A 22,564-nucleotide genomic window follows, 5' to 3' on the forward strand; every position below is an offset into this window, starting at 1 on the left:
AATGTCAATATTGAAATTCTATCAGGATGAATCATACATACTTTTATTTATTACTTTTTTTTCTTTAAAAAAAATAATAAATACTTATTTTGTAGTGTGGAATGTTAGAAAAGGCTTGATCAAGTGATGTCACTCAAACAGAGAACAATAGTCGGCAACAGCAGGTATGAGAAAAACTGACCCATTTATTATTAACCTATTGGTTACATACATTTTAACCTTCAACATAATATCTACAGTATCTTACATTTGAATAAAATAAATTAAAAAATGAATTGGCGAAATAAAAATTTTTTAAAAAGAAAATCAGAAATTTGAATCCGATATTCGTTTTCAGGCTGATATCGGACCAATATCCGATATCAATATAGGATCGGGACACCCTTAATTAATATAATAATGAAATTAATAACAGTAGTGGACTTTTAGCATGCTACCCTACTGTTATGATTTCAGGAAGTTTAATAGTAAGTCATTTAAACAGGTGAAGATGAAACAGAAAGAAATGGAAGTGCAACATGAAATGGGTAAACCCCAAAACACAATTTGGGAAATTGGAGGCTCCCTACAAGGCTTGGAGACTCAAACCAAAAAGGTTGCATATGCGCCCTTTTTTTTAGGTGTTACAAATAAATAATGATTTGAAAAAAGTAAGTTCATCAAATATTTTTGGCTTATTTTAGGGCTTTGTATTTTATTTCTCTTAATCCATAAATTACACTCTAAAAAGGTTGGAAATGACTAAGAGGTACTCAGGGGGACAACGGCAAAAAAAATGGGTGCCACCACTTCATGTGTTGTTATGACCAACTGATAACGTTGCTAACATCAGTGCTACCAGTGGAAAAGTCAGTGTAGAGCTCTGCCCTATAAATAACCCATTCTACCAAAGCAAGTTATCTCCCTTGCTGCGTTTCAGTAAACAAAAGAAGAAATCTTGTAATCATTTCCAGCCATAATGGGAACATCGACTTTTTACACGATCACGTACCATCACAAGTTATTGATTAACCGCTGGCACAACCATTAGTTTTACAAAAGCATGGAAAAATGCTCAAATTCCATAATTATTGCTAAAGCGACACCACTAGAATTAAAGTGGAAATGATTTTAAATCTAACCTTAAACATCTCTACATGGGAATAAATGTCCTTTGTTTCCACAAGTCTCTCATTTCAAAGATCCAATGCAGCCGAACGAGACCAGTGCTCCCATCAATCCCAGTCAACATGAATTTCACCAACAACCAACCACCCAAACAAACAGCAATAGATGCAAACTAGAGGAAGTAAAGAGAGGATGAACTGATTCTCTGCTTACCTGATACTATATGTTGCTGGTAGTTATAGGTATTAGGGATTGCACCAACTGGAAGAGAGACTTTGGTATTCCCTGGCTGCGCTTCATCATCATCCTCGCCAAAGTGATGAACTTTCTCGTACTTCTCCAAGTATCTGTGAAGAGAGGATGAAAAGAAAATTAGCTAAAGATTTAATGGCATCAATATGGAATTATCTTACTTTGTGTAACTAAGTAACTCCAGATTAGGTTTTTATTTCGTTAGCACATAAGATATAACCCAGTGGCTGAAGGATGCTTGCCCACTATAGAACCTATAGGTAGATAATGCTGACCATGCACAAGAATCCCTTACACTACACTACATGATGTAGCTTAGTATGAAAAACACAAAGGCTTAAACATAGAACCAATTTGTTACTTTGGTACAAAAATAGAAATAAACCAACATTTTTTTTTTAAATTATTTAATGTGTGTAAATTTCGAGATTGTTTATACGAATGACTGTTTAGCTTCAGCAGTGGGAGTGTGAAGATATCTCAATTCGGCAATACAATCGCAATAAATTTTCGCACGATCGATTATCGATACGCTCGCGCTAAGTATCAATTTTTTTTTTTTGTTTTTTAATTTAATTTTATTTTAAAAAAAAAATTTGGGGGGGGGAAGATTTAGATTATTTTTTTTATTTTCAAAACCTTTTCTGTTTTTTTCACTAAATGTGCAGGAAGGTCTTTCACAGAAATGTTGTCACTGATTGTTGAAGGAACCAATATATTGTTTTACTGGAATATTGCACTATAATGATGTCACTGGTAAGAAAGACCATATTTTGTGTTCACACAAGCACTATTGAGATACTTATTCTTTTACATTGGTATGTTGACACTTATTTACCAGGAATTTGCAGTAAAATAGTTGTCACTTTTCATAGGACACTATCAATTTATTGTCCTTCAGAGATATAAAATAAAAATTATATTTTTTCATTTAATCTTTTTTTATTCAGCAGCAGGGAGACAAAAAAATAAGAGCGTGCAGGAATACATTTTGTTTTTCTTTTCTTATCATTTCATTGAACCAAAACCACTGACTTCACAGATTAGTTGCATGTTATCCTGGATCAGAGGTTTTGAAAAGTTTGCAGCTCAAGACCCAAAATAGAAATTTGGTGACTTCCAGGGATCAAAACAGAACATATTACACATAAAAAGTATTTTGCCATTAGAGTTCTTGATGTTGGGCAACTTGTAAAACATGCATGACTGCTGCCCTAGAAGATCAGAGCGGACAACTCTTGCTATTGCTATATATATTAGAGCATTTATATAGAATATGTAATAATCCATTTGTTTGTGTGTGTGTGTGTGTGTGTGTGTGTGTGTGTGTGTGTTAGCTCTATGATGGAAAGGAAACCAGTACAAGGCGTGCTCAGACTGAGCTGGGATAGATGGCTGCGCCCTGATCAGGAAAAGATCCACACACTGCTGTCATTGATGTGAAACACCAAGAAAAACTGACTTGCGAGTGCTTTAAGGACACCGTCTGATATGCTTTGAAAGTCTAACCAGAGACAGAGGACAATTGATCAAAACATCCGCGAAAGACGTTGACACGAACAAGATATTTCTGTCGGTGAATGACACACAAAGACATTCAAACTGCACTAAACCATGGCATGCCTGAATCCACATAGCGGCTTTAACCCTGCCTTAGTGCCTGACCCGACGGCTACCAAACTATGTACAACAGTGAAAGGCATTTAGAGCTAAACATGCATTCCACAGCAAGTAAAACCAGGGTGAACACATTCATTACCCAATCTGACCCAAACAAATCCCACACTTTTTGGGACTATAAATGTCTCTTGGCTGGAACCCTTTCACGGGGTAAATAAAGCATGATCCACTTAGCAGGTGAAGCTAAACATGAGCACAACATCAGATAAGCATTCGTCAGTGTCATTATGGGGAAGAACAGCCAAAGAAAAATGGTCTGAAGCAGATTCCTCTAAATAAACTCCAACCGTGCGACTACAGATCAAGGCGTTTGTGTGTGGTGTAAACACAGCTATATGTTGTGTTTACTTTCACACAAACATGCAGCAGCAGCAGCAGCAGTAATGTGGTGCACCCAGGCCCAGTGTGGCCGTGAGTCACCCACTAAATGCATGAGTGTGAATTAGGCCCTGCTTGTTCATTGTGGCTGAGGTAATCCCCCGTTAGCTGGCTGCTGGGTGACACGCTGGACTATAAATACACTCAGCCTTCAGAGCACTACTAGTGAGGGAGCGCACCACAGCCTCAGAGCCTGAGCCCAGTCCTGAGTCTGACTGCAGCGTCATCAACCGCCGTCTGAGAGCACCAGCCAAAAAAAGAGCAGTAGACAGAAACAGGTGGGGTCCTGGGGGAGGGCGTATGCGCGCGCGCGTGTGTGTGTGTGTGTAAACTGTCTGTGTTTCCTTTTTTCCCGCCGACGTGTGTGATAAGAGGAACCGTCACAGTGCTTCTATTCAACTGCATCTGATGAGGGAAACATGTGTGACTGTTCCCTCCAAAATATTACAGCAGGTGTAAATAAATGGTCACACGCACACACGCACGCACGCACACACACTAGTGTTAGTTGTCTGCTGCGTTATTTATTCTTCTGCATCACAACATTGCAGATACTTGCTCTCAGGTATAGCTTCCTGTGTTGTGTGTGTGGGTTGCCCTCTGCTGGACATGAAAACACACCTCCAGACAAACTCTGAGCAGAAAAGAATTAGAGGGAAAGAAAAGGGAAAAAAAAAAAAAACCTGTCTGGAGGTGGATTTGTTTATCAATGATCACAGGGCTGTTGAGTGATGCCACTGAGCTGAATGAGAAAACGTTTAATGGCAGGAGGTTTCAGTCACTGGTTTCAAATCAAAACAATGTTGATGAAAAAAGAAATATAGGTGGGATTCATTTTAGGAAGCACAATAAGAACTAAGTGCAGTATAACAAACCCCTGGTTGATTCAACACTAATCAAAAGACATCAGGGTTATTTCTTTCATTTTAACAAATTATGTTCTCAATCTAAATTATAGCACATTACAAAAACATGGTGCATTCATCGATGATGTGCAACAAGGTGAGGCTCAAACAAGGGCTGGGCGATACGAACCAAAACTCACATCTTGATATTTTTTCTCAAAATAGAGATATACGATATAAATCTCAATCATTTTATTTCAAACTAGTACAGTGCCCGTCGGAAGTATGTATTCATGTGGGAGCATAAGGGATATATTTGCGGGTGCAAAATGTGGGTGCAATTTTCAAAAAAACATACATTTACAGAAAAATACACAAAATTACTCCTGATTCACACTACAACAGCAACAAAAACAATAATTATACAAAAATACGCGACTCCAAAAAAACATACATTACAAAAAAAAATTAAATAAAAAAAAAAAACAGTAAACATTTATGCACAAAAAGACAACAGAAAGATACATAAATACACATGACTCCAAAAAACATACGTTACAAAAAAATATAAAAGTGACGAAGTCATGCACATGTCCCATAGAATTACACCAGGAAAATTGCACACGCTATTTTACATTGCACCTGCAAATAAACCCCTTTATAACACTAGAGTACAGAGTATGTACACCTCTTTGTACATCCAACCTTCAAACAAAATACTCATTTGGCCATAATTGACAACTCTACTTAAGCTCCCACTATATGAATACATACTTCTGATAGACACTGTACTAGTATTCTTAAAAAGACAAACACAGCATCAGCCTAAAGTTTAGACAAGTCCTAGTGTGTTTAGGCCCTAAATACACTAGGACTAGTCACAATGTGTATGAACCTGGATTACTTTTGATTCCCAAGCACATTATAGTCAACATGGAGTATCCATCTATGTATAGTCACACATGGAACACTTTGGTTTGACAACTGGTTTGGATCAAAGAAGGCAGCAGCACTCCTACATGTCTGATGCTTCCATGTGCAGGCATTTTTGCTGCCTTAAAAACAAAAAAGCCGCCTTCTGTTCAACTACAAAGTGAGTAAAAAGAGAAACCACAAAACCATCAGTGAACTGTTGAGCCTCTGGTTTTGGGGGAAACACTGACTATTAGTAAACAGCAGCCCACAGTTACATACATTTCAAATGGTTACCAGTCTGGTTGATAAGGCACGACAACATACTGGTTTGCAGCATTTCCTGACTGAAGCCAACAGTTACTCTGAACATGTCAACATGCGGTTTTTTTTTATAACTAGGTGACCAAGACACAAGTCACTGCTGCCATTAACAACAACTCCTTTTCAGTTGTTTAATCTGTTAACACAAAACAAATTTTTTTGGGTGTTAACAGATTTGTAGTATAGAATAGTCATTATTTCAAAATAAGAGAATCCAAACAGATTTTGCCGCCTTATCTACAGAGTGCTGGACTGAAATACTAGCATTCAAAAACAACTATATTAGTCAAACCAAAAAAAAAAAGAAATCAAAATGTTTGTTATATTATTAACTGAATTTCTAGTGTGGTAATTTGCTGTAACATTAAACTAAAATGTACGTTGTTCACTTTGGACAGATTGAACTTCACTGTTGCTGGGCTGATCTGTCCATTTGCTGGTTAGCAAGGAAACTGGGAGAAAAAGATTAGGGCTATCAGTGGTGGCCAACACCACTGGAGGCGGGTAGGTCACATTACAGAGAAACCAAAAACACAAGGTCTAGGAAGGCCTCAGAAATGATCTGTAATAGCAAGCTACTGCTCTTATTTTGTCACACCTTTCCTTTTTTATACCGACTACAGAGTCACAACAGCCACTTGTCAGTCTCTGTAGCTAGTTCTATGTACAACTGTAAAATCTGAGAGATGAATAAATACATGTTTGTTTCAAACCAGACCAAACGGTGCCCTTTCCAGGTGGTTTACATGAGCGGGACAGTTTACTAGTGCACTCTGGGAGCAGAACAGGACCAACAGGCACAGAGCGACACAACTGATCTCATAAATGGGTGTGAAAATCAACACCCACTGAGCAAGACAACCCAGAGAAAAGTGGCCAGCAGCGTGTGCTCATGCAGGAGCTCAGGTTAAAAAAATTTAAATCAAGGCATTTCATTGTGATCACTCAGCCAGGCAATACAGTAAAGTTATAAAGGCCAACACAAAAAAAGCTTTTTCATACAAGTGAAACCAACTTTATCAAGGCCAGCTTTGTGACCGGCGGTAAGAAGGCAGAGCGTGGATTGATGATCCGACACAAACAGAGTAAACATTTTACATTTGTGGGGAAGCCTGTGGAGTTTTTCTAAAGAACAAAAAGTGAGCTACAAAATACACTGACTCTTATCACAACAAACACATGGCCGTAGTAACCTAGTTCGTTTTAATAATACAACCATCTGTAATAATATATGTTCACTAACCTGGTTCTGCCAACCCGTTAGTTTGTCCCGAGTCTTTTTGTGGTTTCATTCTACATTTGGGAGACTTTCTGTTAGGGCTGGGTAAAAAATTGATTCAATCGATTTATCGAATTTGGAGATAAAAACAATTTTTATTTTGCAAATTCGAGTTTGAAAAAAAAAATATATATATATATATATATATATATATATATTTTTTTTTTTTTCCCACCACAGTTTTTTCAGACTTTTGCTTAAAGGGCCCATGTTACACTAATTCAACTTTTCTGTGCTTTAAACATCATAAAGTGTTATTTGGGCTTCATACACATGCCCAAAGTGTTTTTTTCATTGATTCCCTCAATCATTAGTTAGAGGATGATGTGCTCCTTTCTTACTGCAGGGTGAGCACAAACACCTCGCTCCAATTTGATGACACGTTCCCACTTTGATGACAAATTTGACGCGGCACTAAGCTGGTGAAGCCGCGCCTCCAGGAAGCTCACTGCCATGATTGACATGTAAACAGACACACCCACGAAGGTGAGTATTTCAGCATCCTTCGGACAGTGCTATGTATGTATTTTCTACAGTCTATGTATGTACCAGCAAATGCCCCGCCCCCACGCTCCGTCTCGTGTTTATAAAGCAGCATTAGCTCGGCTACGGAGTGGGTGGGAGGAGGGTGGGCCGTCCTCTGGCCCTACGGTAAACGTTACCGTGCGGGGAGGATGAAGTCATTGTCCCATCAATAGACACGCCCACTCATGATAATTGCATAAGTAGGCCACAATCAGCCTGTTTGTGCAGAGTTGCTCAGAAAGTGACTTTTCAGAGGCTAAAACTCTGGAAAACAGGTGAGTTTGGGAAAATAAACCTAAAATACTATGTTTTTGGGGTTCTTAGAACAAATGGAGACAGGTGAAAAATAGCATGACATGGGACCTTTAAACCTGGGTTAAAGCTTGAAATTGTTGAATGACAGAGCCTCATTTACTTTTTATTTTGGGATTGTTCGATGCATTTTAACTCTTGAGGACAATCACAGCAATAAAGTTGCACTTTTGACAATATGTTTAATGTCTGCAGTCATTTTTAAGTGCATTGAAAAAAAAAACAACTTGTTTTTCTTTTTTAAATCAGAGATTTTTTTTTTTTTTTAAGGCAAAAGTCACCCAGCTTTAACATCCGTCTGTACTGTCCTCTCAGATGACATTTCAAAAGTGTCACCTTAAAATTCCTCAAGCTTTAGCTTGTTAGGCATTTGTGTTTACACACACTTGATGATAAATGTATTTGTAAGGAGCACATTGCCTCATTTATCGTATCTGATGATGTTCTGCTGATTAAACTGCAAGGAGACTTGATTTTGTTTTGTTTTCTTTGATTTTGATCAACAGAGGTTGAGATCAATCACAAAAAATCATATCGTGGGTTATATTCAAATGGGCCCACGGGCCGCTCTGTACCTGACAACATGAACCCTGAGCCCACAAAGGATAAGAAGCACTGATCTAAGACACAATGTGCACCGCATAAAGAGCTGAGAGCTGATTGGCTCAGAATCAGAGAATGATGCAGTCTTAACCAAAAACTAGTTTAGCGTGACTGAAGCAGTAAGACGAACCGAACGGATCAAAAGCAGAGAATAAAAACCAACATGACTCATTACTGAACGTACTGGCTCTAAAACATTTACAGTAGATGTCCAAAAATATAGGGTGATCTGACACCAAGTCATCCCTCGTGCTCCAAGGTTTGTGTCTTGTTTGATTATCTAATAGCCTCTTTCTACAATAACTCAAAACGATATTTACCCTGAAAAGGAAAATCTTTAAAAGTACAGCACACATAGTCACTAATATAAGATTCCTCAAGTTAAAGACAAATAAATAAGATCGAGGTGTATTCTCCAATAATACACAAAAAGCTGAAAAATCTTAAGAGAACCAATCAGCTAGTAAATGACTATATGGGGTGTCTGACCTGCAATGATGAGTGTCTATATTAAAGGGATCAAAGAGGAAGAAGGGCAGCCAAGTCTAAATGATGCAGGTATAAAGTGGAATAATGTAGATGTCAAAATGCCAAAGAAGTTAATGATGGAGCTAAGAGGAGAAAGGGAGGGGCTACACTGGAGAGGGCAAATTAAACACATTGTTCACATGCTCTGCAAACTAACTTCATACACTGCACAGCGCCATCTGCAGGCAGAGGAGCAACTTCAGTGACAGACAGGGGCAGAAAACACACACACACGATCTATACCAGGGGTCTGCAACCTGCGGCTCTGAAGTCTCATGTGGCTCTTTTGCAATGGCTCTTTGTAGCTTTAAAAAAATAATTAAATCATTAATTGTTATTTCTTGCAGAGAGTGTTGATGATTAATGACATAAACGTCAAACAAAATTATGATAAAACAATTGGTTAACCTAAAAATAAATCACATTGCGCAATAACTCTGTCACCTTCCTACAACCTCTACTGACCATCAACTTTCCTGCACCTGTGGCTAACTTTAACTTTTAAATCCCTTGCAAGATAATTAAACTAACAAAAATACTATTCTGTAAGAAAAAAGAGATTGTATTTGTGTGGGGACAGATGTATTTAATCGCCAACACGTCGCCTTAATATGCGTGCTTGATATGTTACAATAAATTTGCAATTAACATATGTTGACCAACATGATCTTGTAGCCCTTCAAATCCATCAACTCGTAAAATTATTCAATATCATTTTAACTGTATAGAATTGTATACACTGTATTGTCTTTTTGTACTGAGAAGGTTTTTTATTTCGGCTTTAATCTAGGCGAGATGAGGCAAAACGGCTCCAGTGAGAATAAAGTTTGCAGACCCTTGATCTATACGATAGACACTTTTAGTGTGTACAAACTGACTGTTGCACAATGTCACTTTAAGAAAAAAAAAAGTCTGCACTGTAGATCTGGTATTGCTAGATTTTGATACAGTATTTTATCACTCATAGATTTGCACCTTTTGTGCGTCTTAAGAAAAGATTGAGAATTTTATTAGGCAATTCTATAAATATAGTTTTTCTAGAACCTTGCATGCCCCCCCCATGTCTACATCTTTGAAAAGCTGATGGAAATGTGAATTTGTCAAGGAGATGAATAAAGTATCTAATTTATCTTAAAAATGACATCAAAAGGATGCGTCCCAAGTTTCATTGGGGCTCTGACATGCAATGGCGACAAAGAATGAGCTCATGGAATGATTTCCCCTTCTTTAGCTCTCATCTGAAACGCTTTTGTATTTTACCCAACATGCATTACAAACTCCTGTGAATTGTCTGTTGTCATGTAATGCAATATAACGGAAGTAGCACATAACCAGTTGCATTTTGGCTTCCCTTGGTGCACCCAAAGGGTCAATGTCGGGGGCGGAGCCAGACAATTTTTATAGTGGTGCCCAGACTGACACCATTGCCCTCACAGTGGGTGGCAAAGAAACGGAAATTGTCTCTTGTTTCCCTTATTTGACCGGTGGCCAAGTGTTTTACTCCTATACTCATACAGGTGGTTAAGAGACAGTGAATGTTAGCTGCAAGAAAATTAATCAATGCCCTACAAACGTCCCCAATCACTGGTCCGTGGAACACTTGGTACAAACTTTCATTTAAAAAATTAGATTAGACTTAGTGCAGAAGTAAGGTGCACTTTAACTGCATTAACTGCCCCCACAAAAGCCATGTCTAGAGGGGGCACACAAGGCTCGATCTGTATGAACTACAATAAACTATCAAATAGATACATAATAAATAAAGTGAGATGATATTTCATGCAACAATATCTTGCAATATCAAAATGTCACAAGATTAATCGTCGAGGGTATGGGTTGTATCGCGGGGAAAGTGTGACAAGAGTTAAAGTCGAATAAAAGCATTTTATTCACATGCAATTTTTTGTTGTTGCATTTTGTTTATTTCCAAAAATATTTCATCAATATTGCCAGGTCATTATCGTTTTGCATTGTGACCTCACTGTATCGTCCCACACCTAATAATGAAGAATTTTGAGGGTAGAAGGTGGTTTGGAGCTTTCTTGGGGGCTCGGCTGGTGTTTCCGGGGGCTGGTGGGGTGGTGGGTGCCCTCTCTTTTTACGTCTTTCCCTCTCATAAAGTTTAGCTTGGGGGGGGCTGGTGATGGTCACAGTTAAGCAATAAAATGGATGTATTATTTGTAAGAATAAAACATGCATAGCTGTCACAAAAAGATTGAACTACATGTAGTGTTGACCCTCAACAGCAAATGCAGACAAGTTAAAAAAAAACGAAGAAGAAGAAAAAAAAGAGGAATTTCAGGTACTACTTACTCCGTGGTTACTGTTGGGCGATTGACAATTAAGTTGAAGATTTTACAGCTATTATGTGTTTAGGACAATAATGAACTATGGTTACTTGGTTGATATACGCTGTTGGATTGCCTCCCAGTTGGAACACCTGAACACAGATACTGTATGTCCCATATTTCCTAATTATTAAACAGTAGATTCTCCTGGCTGCACTGGTTTATCTATGGTACAATTTATTTTACCAGCTTGGCCTCAACTGCACCACAAATATTGTGCACAATGCCTTTACTTTACACACATGATTTTTTTTATTCTATACTTGAAATAAGGGGAAAAGATTTTTCAAAATAAACTAAACAGCATTATGCTCATTTAAGACTGATACCATTACATTCATATGACAATTTCTCCAAAGAAAAGGCCTTTACCGTGTAGCAAATGACTTTATAATTATATCCTGCTTGCAGCTCCTTTAGTGGCTGGTAAAAGAGAGGGAAAATGGCCTCACATTCACATGACTGCACCACTGGCTAATGACGGGGGTCATGAGAAAAGTGGGGTCACATGGCAAAATTGGGTAAAAAAAAAAAAAACCAAGAGCTAACTAATGCCATGATGTGGAGAGGTGGTTGATATTTAAGAGAGTAGTGATCAAACGCAGCAAGGGTTTCAAATGTTGTGGGGTTATTTTCAAGTATCATGATAAGCGAGGCAAGGATAGACGAGGAGGTGGTAGTTGATTCAGCTGATCTCTTTTATGGAAGGGAGCTGATAAATGTCCTTTAGAGCAGGGGTTCTCAACTAGTCTTACCTTGGGACCCACATTTTTTCCACGGCCATTAAATCACGACCCACGTTTTTCAAAAATAGCTGTTGAAAACACATTCTCCATTTTAAAACATAAATCTATATATTTTCCTGTGCAACATGCACTTCACAGCATGCCTGTCAAAAGAAAAAGTTTCTTTCAAAATAAAAAACAAGTCCAACATGAGAGACTTTAAGTATTTATTTATTTTTGACCAGCTGCTCGCGTCCTACTGAATACAGGTCCGCGACCCACTTTTGGGTCCCGACCCACCAGTTGAGAATCACTGCTTTAGAGCCAAAAGACAACATCCATGATGCTACATAGAGCATTTGTTTCAAACAGTCTGCTTAAGAAGTTCAAAAACAAACCTATACTAAGACATCCAATGATTGTTTCCGACATAAAGCAAAATCTCATTCTACAGTACAGGACTGAATGTAAATATTCTTGTACATTAGGTTTTAAACTGGTTTAAGTGAGTGGTCCTGAATGTCAGTGTGTATATAATGCAAAGAGCTTCTGCCAGAGGGGAAACCCACATTAAGGGCAAATAGAAGTTGAACCAGGTGTCAATCAACCACATAATTTGGGTACGAAAAGCAAGAGCACTCAGAGAGTGACAAGCAGCAACTATCACCTTTGCCAGATATTCACAGTTATCTGGATCAGTGATCCTGATCATTCACACTTTCATTCATTTTAGTAACGATACACTAGGTCAGTGGTTCCCAAACTGTTCACAGTCCCGTACGCCTTCAGACCTTGAACCTGAAGCCATGCACCCCCTACTACTGCACATTTAAAAAAACATAAGAATGTAATGCAGTGTGTTTTAAACTTGGGGTCACCTAGAATTCAAATGAGGTCTTCTGAAATGTCTAGTAATTTATAATAAAAAAAATATATATACTGTATTTTTCCTTATTATAACACTATTCTATACTTTCACTTTCTTACATATAAATCTAGTCACTTTGTGCACTAATCCTGGCAACAACAAACATTATCAAAAGCTAATTTTAGAAAGAAAGAAGAAGAAAAATGTATTTGTGATATTAAAATGGGGTCACGACCCAAAAAAGGTTGGGACCACTGACGTAATGTCACACACAATGTAGCCCTGCACTAAAATGTGTCTCTGAATGTATAATAATAATAAAAAACAACAATATTAATCTGTAAAGAATGTAAATCGGTAAAGCAATGTAGCTCACGTCATATTTCTCTATCACCATGGTTACTCTTACATCAGCTAATGTGTAATTTGTGGCAATGCATAAAGGTTCCTGACTCATAGACCCCATATGACAAATTGCGTACCCCACTTTAGGAACCCAGGCACTAGGTTCTAATGTATGGGCACTAGGGCTGCTCAATTATAGAAAAAATAATAATCACCATTATTTTAGTCATAATTGAAATCATGATATTCAAACAATTATTTGTCAAGCAAAAGGTTAATTATTTTTTATACAAAATAATGGCAAATATATTCTTTAAGCAGAAATAAAATCTTTCAAACACTAAAAGTTAGTATTAATAATATGTGTTTCTCGTCTGTGCCGAGCTTTATTCTTTGCAGATATCCTAAATTGTGGAAGTTTGTTTTTATTAACAAATAAAACACATGTATAATTGATTTATTTTTTTTAAGTCGTAACTGAATGTGCAATCCAGACCCAATCCAGATGAAACTCAATGGGGGAATTGAAGAACCAACCCTAAAACGGAGTCAAATTTCAATTTTTCAAACTGATCCAAAAATCAGTATATTGAGACGAATCCGCTCCAAAATGTAATGGAATATTCTATGGCATAAAGTCGATCTTTGGTAAAGATTTTGTCAAAATCCATTAAGTAGTTTTGACATGATAGTGCTAAAAGACCAACAACAAAAAACGCCAGTGAAAATATAACCTCTTTGGCAGAGGTAAAAAAAAAATGTAAATCATGAGCAGAGCATTGAAATAGTCTGAATGTGTAACAACAGCTGTAATAGTAGAAGTAGGAGGTCGTGAAGCGTTCAATCGACAGAGTGATCAACATCAGCAATGTTAGAGGAATAGATAAATAGCTGTAAAACACATACTGTAGATGGAGATCAACATCCAACCATGCAAAAGAAAGCACATCAGCTACAGATGACCTGTAGCACCTTTAATGATCTATGGCTGCAAAGCGTCACATGTGATCATGATAGGGATGTAAAGATTAATCATGAGGCAGTGAAAAATCTATTCAAAGGTGTCACGGTTCATATTGATACTCTGAAATTGAATCGCAGTACTTAAAAAAAAAAAAAATTTATATATACATTTTTTTTTTTTTTTGGCAGCAAAGACTGCCATCTATTTAGAATTTGAAATTCAGGACACACCACCGTGTTTTAAATCAGATTAAAGATATGGGATTTGTTTTAAAGTCCAATTGTTAAGGCACAAAATACATTTTCAGTTGCACTTTTATAAAGAAAAAGAACTATTATTCAGTTTTGCATAGTTTACTGTAGAGCCAGAATTTAAATGAATATGCTTCTTCTTCCTTTGTACTATTTATTTATTTCATTCAGGATTTATTTTTAATTAAATTGCATTGTTTTGCATAGTTTATCAAGGGATTCTTTTGACAATGAAACATAAAAGAAAACAGTACAGTATCTTTATTCTTGAAGAAAAAATAAAAGAATATTTTTCAGTCATCATTTGTCTACAGTCTTATTTTGTAAAATAAATCGTGAGAGAAGCGTATCATAAACCCAGTATTGTGAATCGAATCGTATCGGGAGTTGAGTGAATCGTTACAACCCTAGATCATGAAACCTTTGGTGAATAAAACATCTTTTTTTGTGTCTGCGGTTCATTACCACAACATTAACCATATGATTAATCATTCTCTAAATATCACGCCTGACAAGGTCTCATACAAAGGTCTACCTCCAGCTACAGGCCTGCTAATAAAGTGGACTAAGAAGAACACATTTCTGCGTCTCCACTGTGGCCTTGGTGTGTGTTTGTGTTTGTGATTTGATGCTCGCGCTTTGATCCTGGTGTCCTTCTACCCCCCCAAAGTTAAAATGACATCAACGCTACTGATTTGACAACAAGCTGGAGCTGCTTTGAAAATGTTTGTGGTGAGCTATAGTCTCTTATTATTGAGAGGCATTCAGATATCAAACAAGCATTGGCGGGAAATGACTACTGAGCCATAATGCAGCTTATTACTGTGCTCCCAGTGGGAGGAGGTGACCAGAGGGAGTACGAGCCCACATCATGGTCATCCACTTCCTTTAAACCGGAGTTACAACAGTGATCCTAGCCAACATGTTGCCTTGTTTCCCTCCTACATACAAAAGCATTGGAAATCACACAGTAAGGCATGAAACCTGATGAATCAGTCCACTTGGAGTACAACTTGGAAACAGTGCATCCATTCATTGCAACAAAAGTCAAGATTTTTTTATATATATATATGTATACTACATAAAAGGCTTGAAACCTTACAGTTTATATTCATAGTTCACGTTCATTCATGCAGGATGAAGCAGTTTTAAATTGGAAATTAAACTTCCAGTAGTCAAAAACACAGTTAACTGTCAACTTTGCGGTTGTACAGCGTTAGAAGTAAAAACGACAAACTAAACAGAGCTCATCTGAAAGATGATCAGTAAAATACAAAAATTATTTGGTTTTAATTTAATATTGATTGTGTGGCATTTAATCATGCACAGGTCCCAGCTGCTCGCCAACAACAAAATGCTCATTTACAACACCTGCCCATGGGAGACTTTTAAAGTTACAGATTTTAAAAAAATTTGAAAAGACAAAAGGCACATTAACACAGTGAAAACTTTTTACATTGAAAGCGAAATGAAAATACAGAAGTGTACAATGGTTCACTTTCTTACTGTAACTCAGTGGTAGCCAACCACCGGGGGCTGCAGATTTGGTACTAGGTCACAAAGAACTTTTTTTTTTTTATTTATTTTTCCTTTTGATGTATACAGTAGTCCCTCGTTTATCACGGAAGGTTGCACTCTAAAAATAACCCGCAATAGGCAAAATCTGCAATTATTACACATGTTTTAAGGCTGTAAAACCCCTCACCACACACTTTATACACTTTCCTCAGACAGGCATTAACATTTTCTCACATTTCTCTCTTGTTTAAACACTCTCAAAGTTCAAACCTTTGTAGATTTTAAAACATAAACCTGTTTTCAGGCCCAAACATTTGTTTGAGAAATAAAAATATAAACGTTTTCCACTGAAGGCCTTGGTGCAGGTGTGTTTTTCTGAGTGAAGAATATAGAACAAAGGAGATTGATTGACAATGGTCTACAGTCCCTTAGCCAATCAGGACGCAGAACACAATGCGCGTTCATACGCTGTGAAAAAAATACATGCAAAATTGCACTGTAAAAAAAATCCAGAGGCCGCGAAAGGTGAACCGCGTTACAGTAAAGGGCTAATGTATATGAGTATTTCTATTTTGAAAAATTGTCACTTCCTCCGTTGCGCTCACATCTCCTTTACTTCACTGCTTTTGATGGGATTCAGTCAGTGTGGAAGCGAGGGCGACGCAGAGTGCATCTAGTGCGCGGGAGTCACCCTCGCCCACACCCCGGTCCATGGAGGGAAAAGAAAAGGCAGGTAAAAAACTAGTCTGCGACAAAATAAAGGTTGGGGAACACTGATTTAACTCAATACTTAACCTCGGTAATGAAATGAAGCTCAAATACTCCTGTTACGTCCTGCAGCTGAACCAGCTCCAGTAGACCCACTGTGTACCTGCCCACTGATCTCAATGAATGAGCGTTAAACAGCAAACTCTAGTGCAGCAGTTTAACTATTCACAGTCAGAGTGGATTTTTAAAGTGTGCACAGTAAGACTGCGTTAGTCATCATCACTACGATCAGGAGAAGTCAAACTTTTATCACCTCTTACGCAGTAGTCGCTGGAACTTAGCTTTTACTCTTTTACTTATGCAACTAAAATGACTGATAATGAGAGCTTATTTAAAGCGATACTCAAATGACAACTGAAAGACTATCATATGACTTTTCTTGTGGGAATGAGAGGTAATTTAAAAACTGCATATGCAATAAAAAGCACTTTAATAAACTCACGCTTGTGGAGGTCGACATGTTTGACAAACTGTGATGGAGTGATGACTCATGGAAGTCTCGCTATACACGTAACCTCTTGTTTTGTTCTGAAGTCAGCCTGGCTGGTCGTGGCACACTTACATTTTCAAAGTATGATTTCTTGTTTCATTTTTATTGCAACGTGAAGATCTGTCCGACATAAACTTCCAGGTCTTCTTAGTAAATATAACATGACGCCCAAGGAACTGGTTAGGTGTAATTGAGTGCTAAAACATTGGATTGAAACTTCACCGTAGAGTTAATCTGGACTGGAAATACGTAGGAGTAACGCTGATGTGACGAGAACATATGTGAACGCTAATTCGCCGAAATCATAAACAGAAGTTGATATAAATGAGACATTTCTGACACAAATTAGTAACAAAAGTGCAGTCATATGATGTATCCCACTTTAAATCCGGATTAGATTTTACACTTCCCATTCCAAAACTATTCATAACATAAGAAAATGATCATTTATAGCCTTTAACTCTTTCTAGAAGCTCAAAACATTCTTAAACAAGGATTATTGGACAGCGGCATTAAAATAAACTCTTTGTTAATAGACTAAGCCTTAAATTTTATCCATGTGAATCAGATCACACAGAAACAAACCAACTGCTTGTACCAAACAGACCCTTACACCAAAATATGCAATCACAGGCTAAATAAGTAAGACTCCAAACCCTCAATCGATCAGTTCATGACCGAAACATACCCTGCGCCGTGCGCTTGAACAGTCCCGTCTGTCAGCTAACACAGACACTAACACAGTGAGTCATTTAGTTATGAATAACTTCAACCTCAATCACCACAAAATCACAAAAGCTTTTCACCAAAAAGTTGTTGATGGAACAAAAAATAACTAGGAGCTTCTGCTTTAAAGTTTAAAGTATCCATTAGTAGTTACAAGCATTTCTCAGACACACCAGTGCAACAACCCAGTTCAGGCTGGTGCTTGAGGTGTAAAGAATGGACACATAAAAAAAGGAGTACAGTGAGAACAGCAGCAGCACAAGCTCCAATACCAGCTGTTAGGGAAAGCAGAGTTTACTGCAGAGTCCCTTCACTGGCAGCTGACTGTGATCCGAGTTAGTAGTAAAGCAACCATGAGCTGAGGGTATACAGTAAGTGCTCAGTGTGGCACCAAACCAACCAAAACAGGACTACACAGGAGCATGGAGGCAGGGATGTGGGCACAACAAAGACTAATCTTGATATTATATTTCAAACTAGTGACAGACATACTGATTTGCATTTCAAACTGAGCCATAGTTTTATTAATATTATTATTGTTCTTTATTTATGAGGGGTTTAAGGGAATTTTACATATCAACTGTCAAGTTTAGACATACTAGAAAAGAGCCACAGTAGTATGAGATGTCTCTTACATGACTTACTTAAAATACGTTTCTCTCAGTATACCCTTTTCCCTTAATAACTATTGACAACCATAACCAGGGAGTGTGCACACATGTAATATAAAAATGTATAGAGACAATTCAGCAACAAACCATTTTCCAATGTGTATCCAAAATATCTTACTATCAATTTGACCACAGCTGGGTAAAAGGTTGTGTTTAATCTAAGCCATAGTTTACCAGTCCTCTTTAGAATACTGGTGCAGCTTCCTCCCATAGAGCCTAGAGTTGTTCTGACCCAGTGACCGCATCCTAACGTTTGTAAACACTCCCCACATGCTACCTGCACAGTACACAGTACACAGCTAGTACACAGAACAGGTCCCACTCACCGCAGGTAGTACTGCTTCAGAGCGAAGGCAGCGTTGGAGCAGCTCCGGGGAAAGTTAAAATCTTCTCCCAGCTCCAGCCACTGGTTTTTGTCTGAAACCTGCAGAGACGAAGGAGGAGGAGGAGAGGAAAAAAAAAAAAGAGCGGTTATTGTGCGTCCATCTGCTCTGCCACAGGTTCCACTTGTCTCACTTAATCAATAACTTTGTCAAACTGCACATGTCTGGTCATTATAATCAGGAAAACACGCGATATGGGACAAATAGTGTGATGGTATGTGGTTAACGTGTAACGTGTATTTGTGTTTATATTGGGATACATTAGTAGGAACAAGTGCTTGGATCCCTTTAGGACATAATCGTTACTGTAGAGAGGCTAGTTAGCATTGGAGCTAACTGGCTAACCTGACTTTTGCTTCATGGGCTGGAACAGCCGGCAAAGCTCAACTTGTGTTAAAGGCTCCGCACAGATAAACAGACGCTCCAGCACTGCACGGTCCGTGTGGTTGGTCCGAGGCTTTCGGTAACTGAGTGAAGTGTACGCGGGCCTGTGAGGCCTACATTTGGTGTTCAGCCATGAAGCCGAAGAAAGATGGCCATGGCGAGAAAGAAAAGCCCCGAGCTTCCAGGGTGCAAACTGCCGGTAAAAAGCCCGGGCGAGCCGCCGCGAGCCGAGCAGCGTGTGTGGACGCCGGGCCCCGGTGTGATCATCGATGTTCAGCGTGCCCGCTAATTTTGAGTCGCTCCGACTGCACTCTGACTCCGAGCCTCAATTCAAAGCAGCGCACAACAACACACAACCACATTGCATGGAGAAAACTAGCACAAGGCCAAACCGACACACTCACGTCTTTCTGGGGAGGGCTCCCACTAGCACCGTGGTGGTCCCTGCACAGGAGTTGTGTGCACGTTGTGTGGAGGTAAAAAAAAAAGATCCACTTTAAGTTCCCACTCACCTTAGCAAATCCACCTAAAGAGACGACTCTGATATAGAGTGCATTCAGATCCAGCTCCTTCCCACCCACGATAGGAATCTTCTTGAACGGCGATCTGTCAGCATAACACAGGAAAATACAAACACACATGTTTAAATTACACTTTGGACTGTCGCGCAGCCACATGCAATGAAGATGTAAAGTTGGAATTTAGAGGAATAAAGACGTCCAAATCTCACCCTCTGCTTTGGTGAAATTGCCGCAGCTCGTCCAGGAAAGCCTGTCCTTTCCTCCGCTGATCTAGTAGATTTTTCCCCGTCGAATTTGCCATTGTTTTTGCATGCAAAAACGGTAAAAGCCCACTCGAGTCGCTTCCTAAGACACCAACGATCCCATACTCCGCCGGCGCTCAGTCATTCGCCGAGCTGAGTGTTGGAAAAAGTTAAAGAAATAGCTGATAGCAAGAAGAGCGGCAGCTCGCTAATAAAGACTGATGCACACAGAAAGCAAACCCCGATCCAAGCCCGGACTAAGTTCCAAACGAACAGTCCCAGATACGAGCGATTCACCGGCGGATTAGAGACGCCATGGCAGCAGGTGTTGAATCAATGCTTTTTGGTCGCGGTAGTATTCGTTTGGAGTGGTTTGACAGTGTGTTACGGACGCGGCTCCGAGGCTATCGCCCACACTGTAGAGCGGCTCAGGGATCCAGCTCTCAGACAAAAAGATGTGAAGGCCGCGGAGCCTTGCCTGCCATGCGGACAGCGCCCTCTGCGGCCACCGGCGGCACTGCAGCGTCCAGCACTGGAACAATAGACTGTTTTTATTTTAAGGGACCGTCTGACAATTAGTGTCTCCTCTACGCGAAACGGGTCAGAAGGTAGTCCCACATTTCCCGTGGGGGGAGGGGGTGACACTAATTAACATAGCATTGTCATTAGGCCAAACTAGGGGTGTAAGGCTATATTTTCTATAGGTATTGTATTAGTATTTAGGTTACTTCATTACTAGTATATTCACTTTTCAAAAACATTGACAGACAGCGTAAATAGTCTCATGCATATGAGATTAGTCAATAAGTATCAAATGTATTTTTGTATTTGAGTTTTTACACACAAAATAAAGATTCACATAGAATATCAATAATTTCAACAAAAACTGAATTTTTGCCACAGTTCATTTTTCAAAAATTATTATCTTATAATACTTAAGATTACCTTTTTTTTTTTTTTGTCTTTTGCAATTTGATTTCAAACATGTAAGGACACGGTTTAATGTCATTCTGCATTATTACATAAAAAACATTCATACATGTCCAAATGCTAATAAAGTATACATTTCTGATTAAAGTGTATACTTTTCTTTACTCTCAAGAGCTGTGAAATATTCTGACACTTCTACTCACTATCTTATTTGATTGTTAATTATAAAATAGGTAAAATTGTGGACGCATAATATGATGCAAAGCAAAAACGTGAAAAATGTCATTCAAATCTACTGATTGAAAAATATTGGCGATATAATGTAAGATTTTAGGTCAATTTGAGGTGTATGGGTTTTTTTTAATTTTATTTTATTTTTTTGTTTTTTTTAATAAAACATGCCTTGCAGCTTCTATCAGTGCTGCCAGTGTGTTTTAACCTTCATGTCTTCACTCATGGTGATTATAGTACCTTATTTCTGGGTGTAATCTGTTGTTGAGGCGGTATGTGGCCACTATCCCCTGCTGACCACTTCTAAATGACTTTATCTGACGCGCTGCTGAAAACCTCTGCTGCTCCCCGTGTTGCTGCCGAGCGGATATATTGTTGATGGGGGTAACATTCAACCATTACACGTACCCCATTGCTCGATGAAAAACCTGTCACAAAATGGCGGAGACGTACGTTAGCCGACCCCATTTTGAGGAATTGACACATTACAGTGGGAGAAAAGTGCGTGCCTTTGCATTTGTGCTTTTCAAAGAGTGTCGTGTAATGCAAACAAACCGCGACACACCGGAGTGTACCTCGCCGCCGGTTTGGACTCCACACCCGCACACCGAATTCGGGGCTAACGCCTGGTCCTGTACTAGCTTGTTAGCTTAGCTAGCGCGAGAAATATCTACGAGTGTGACAACGGGGATGTTTCTTTGTTTGTTTTTGTTTTTTTGGTGGCTACTTTTATCTGATATCGCATCTTTCTGACCCGGAGCATGATATTTCAGGTGGAGTAAAGTGAAATTATTCACGACTGTGTGTAAAAACAGACCGTTTTGCACGAGTCTACGCTAGCATGACCTGCTTCATTATTAACATGCCTCTAAACGTACCTATTTGAGATGTTATGTCCCCTGGCTGACTGGTCACAGAGAAGCTGGAAGAACCACTTTTATATTGCGTTATTATTTATCAAATGTACATCAACGCTAAGTCGGCTTTGAAAAGTTAATTATCGGTTACCTGGCAACGCATTGTTTAGCACGTTTAGCTAGCTACCGGGAGGGCCTGTGTTCACAGCTATGGCTATTTTCTATTAACTAAAATACTTGTTTGTTTTTTTTTGGTGGTGGTGGGGGCATAAATGTTGACTTTGTCGAACTTTTGACTTAAAATGCAGTTTCAGTACGTAACAGTGATGGATTTAATGTGTATTTTAGTATTTGTGCTGATTGAAACGACTCATTAATTCACACGCGCTATACAAACGTGCTATCTTAATGTAGCACATTTAAGTACTGATTTTCTGCTTTTCTATTTTACGGCTTTAGTTTGCTTACATGTTACAGTAATAGATGAAGTACTTATATCTTCTGTATAGAGTTGTTTTTGTTTTGATAAAATACCTTCATATTTGAAAACCTAGTGATTGTAATAGTGTCTTAATTTTTTTTTATTTCAATAGTAAC

At 38.6% G+C, this 22,564-nt stretch overlaps 1 protein-coding gene across 3 annotated transcripts in view; it reads right to left on the reverse strand.

Annotated features, from left to right (window-relative positions):
• The window catches only part of arid2 (AT-rich interactive domain 2), a 47,888-nt gene extending 25,721 nt beyond the window's left edge, over positions 1-22,167 (reverse strand). Inside the window, exons 1-5 of one of the 3 annotated variants that reach the window (XM_028451318.1) lie at positions 21,989-22,167; positions 19,917-20,102; positions 19,699-19,792; positions 18,746-18,843; positions 1,321-1,454 (exon numbers count right to left, since the gene is read on the reverse strand). In XM_028451318.1, the coding sequence (XP_028307119.1) occupies positions 1,321-1,454; positions 18,746-18,843; positions 19,699-19,792; positions 19,917-20,008 (418 nt within the window). In that variant the 5' untranslated portion in view covers positions 20,009-20,102; positions 21,989-22,167. Of the gene's footprint in view, positions 1-1,320; positions 1,455-18,745; positions 18,844-19,698; positions 19,793-19,916; positions 20,737-21,350; positions 21,961-21,988 lie in introns of those variants that run through there. The other 2 variants (XM_028451319.1, XM_028451317.1) reach the window with 2 other exon arrangements.
• Between the last annotated feature and the right edge of the window lie 397 nt (positions 22,168-22,564).

Source organism: Gouania willdenowi, chromosome 6 (assembly GCF_900634775.1).
Source record: "Gouania willdenowi chromosome 6, fGouWil2.1, whole genome shotgun sequence".
In the NCBI taxonomy this organism is placed as follows: domain Eukaryota; kingdom Metazoa; phylum Chordata; class Actinopteri; order Blenniiformes; family Gobiesocidae; genus Gouania; species Gouania willdenowi.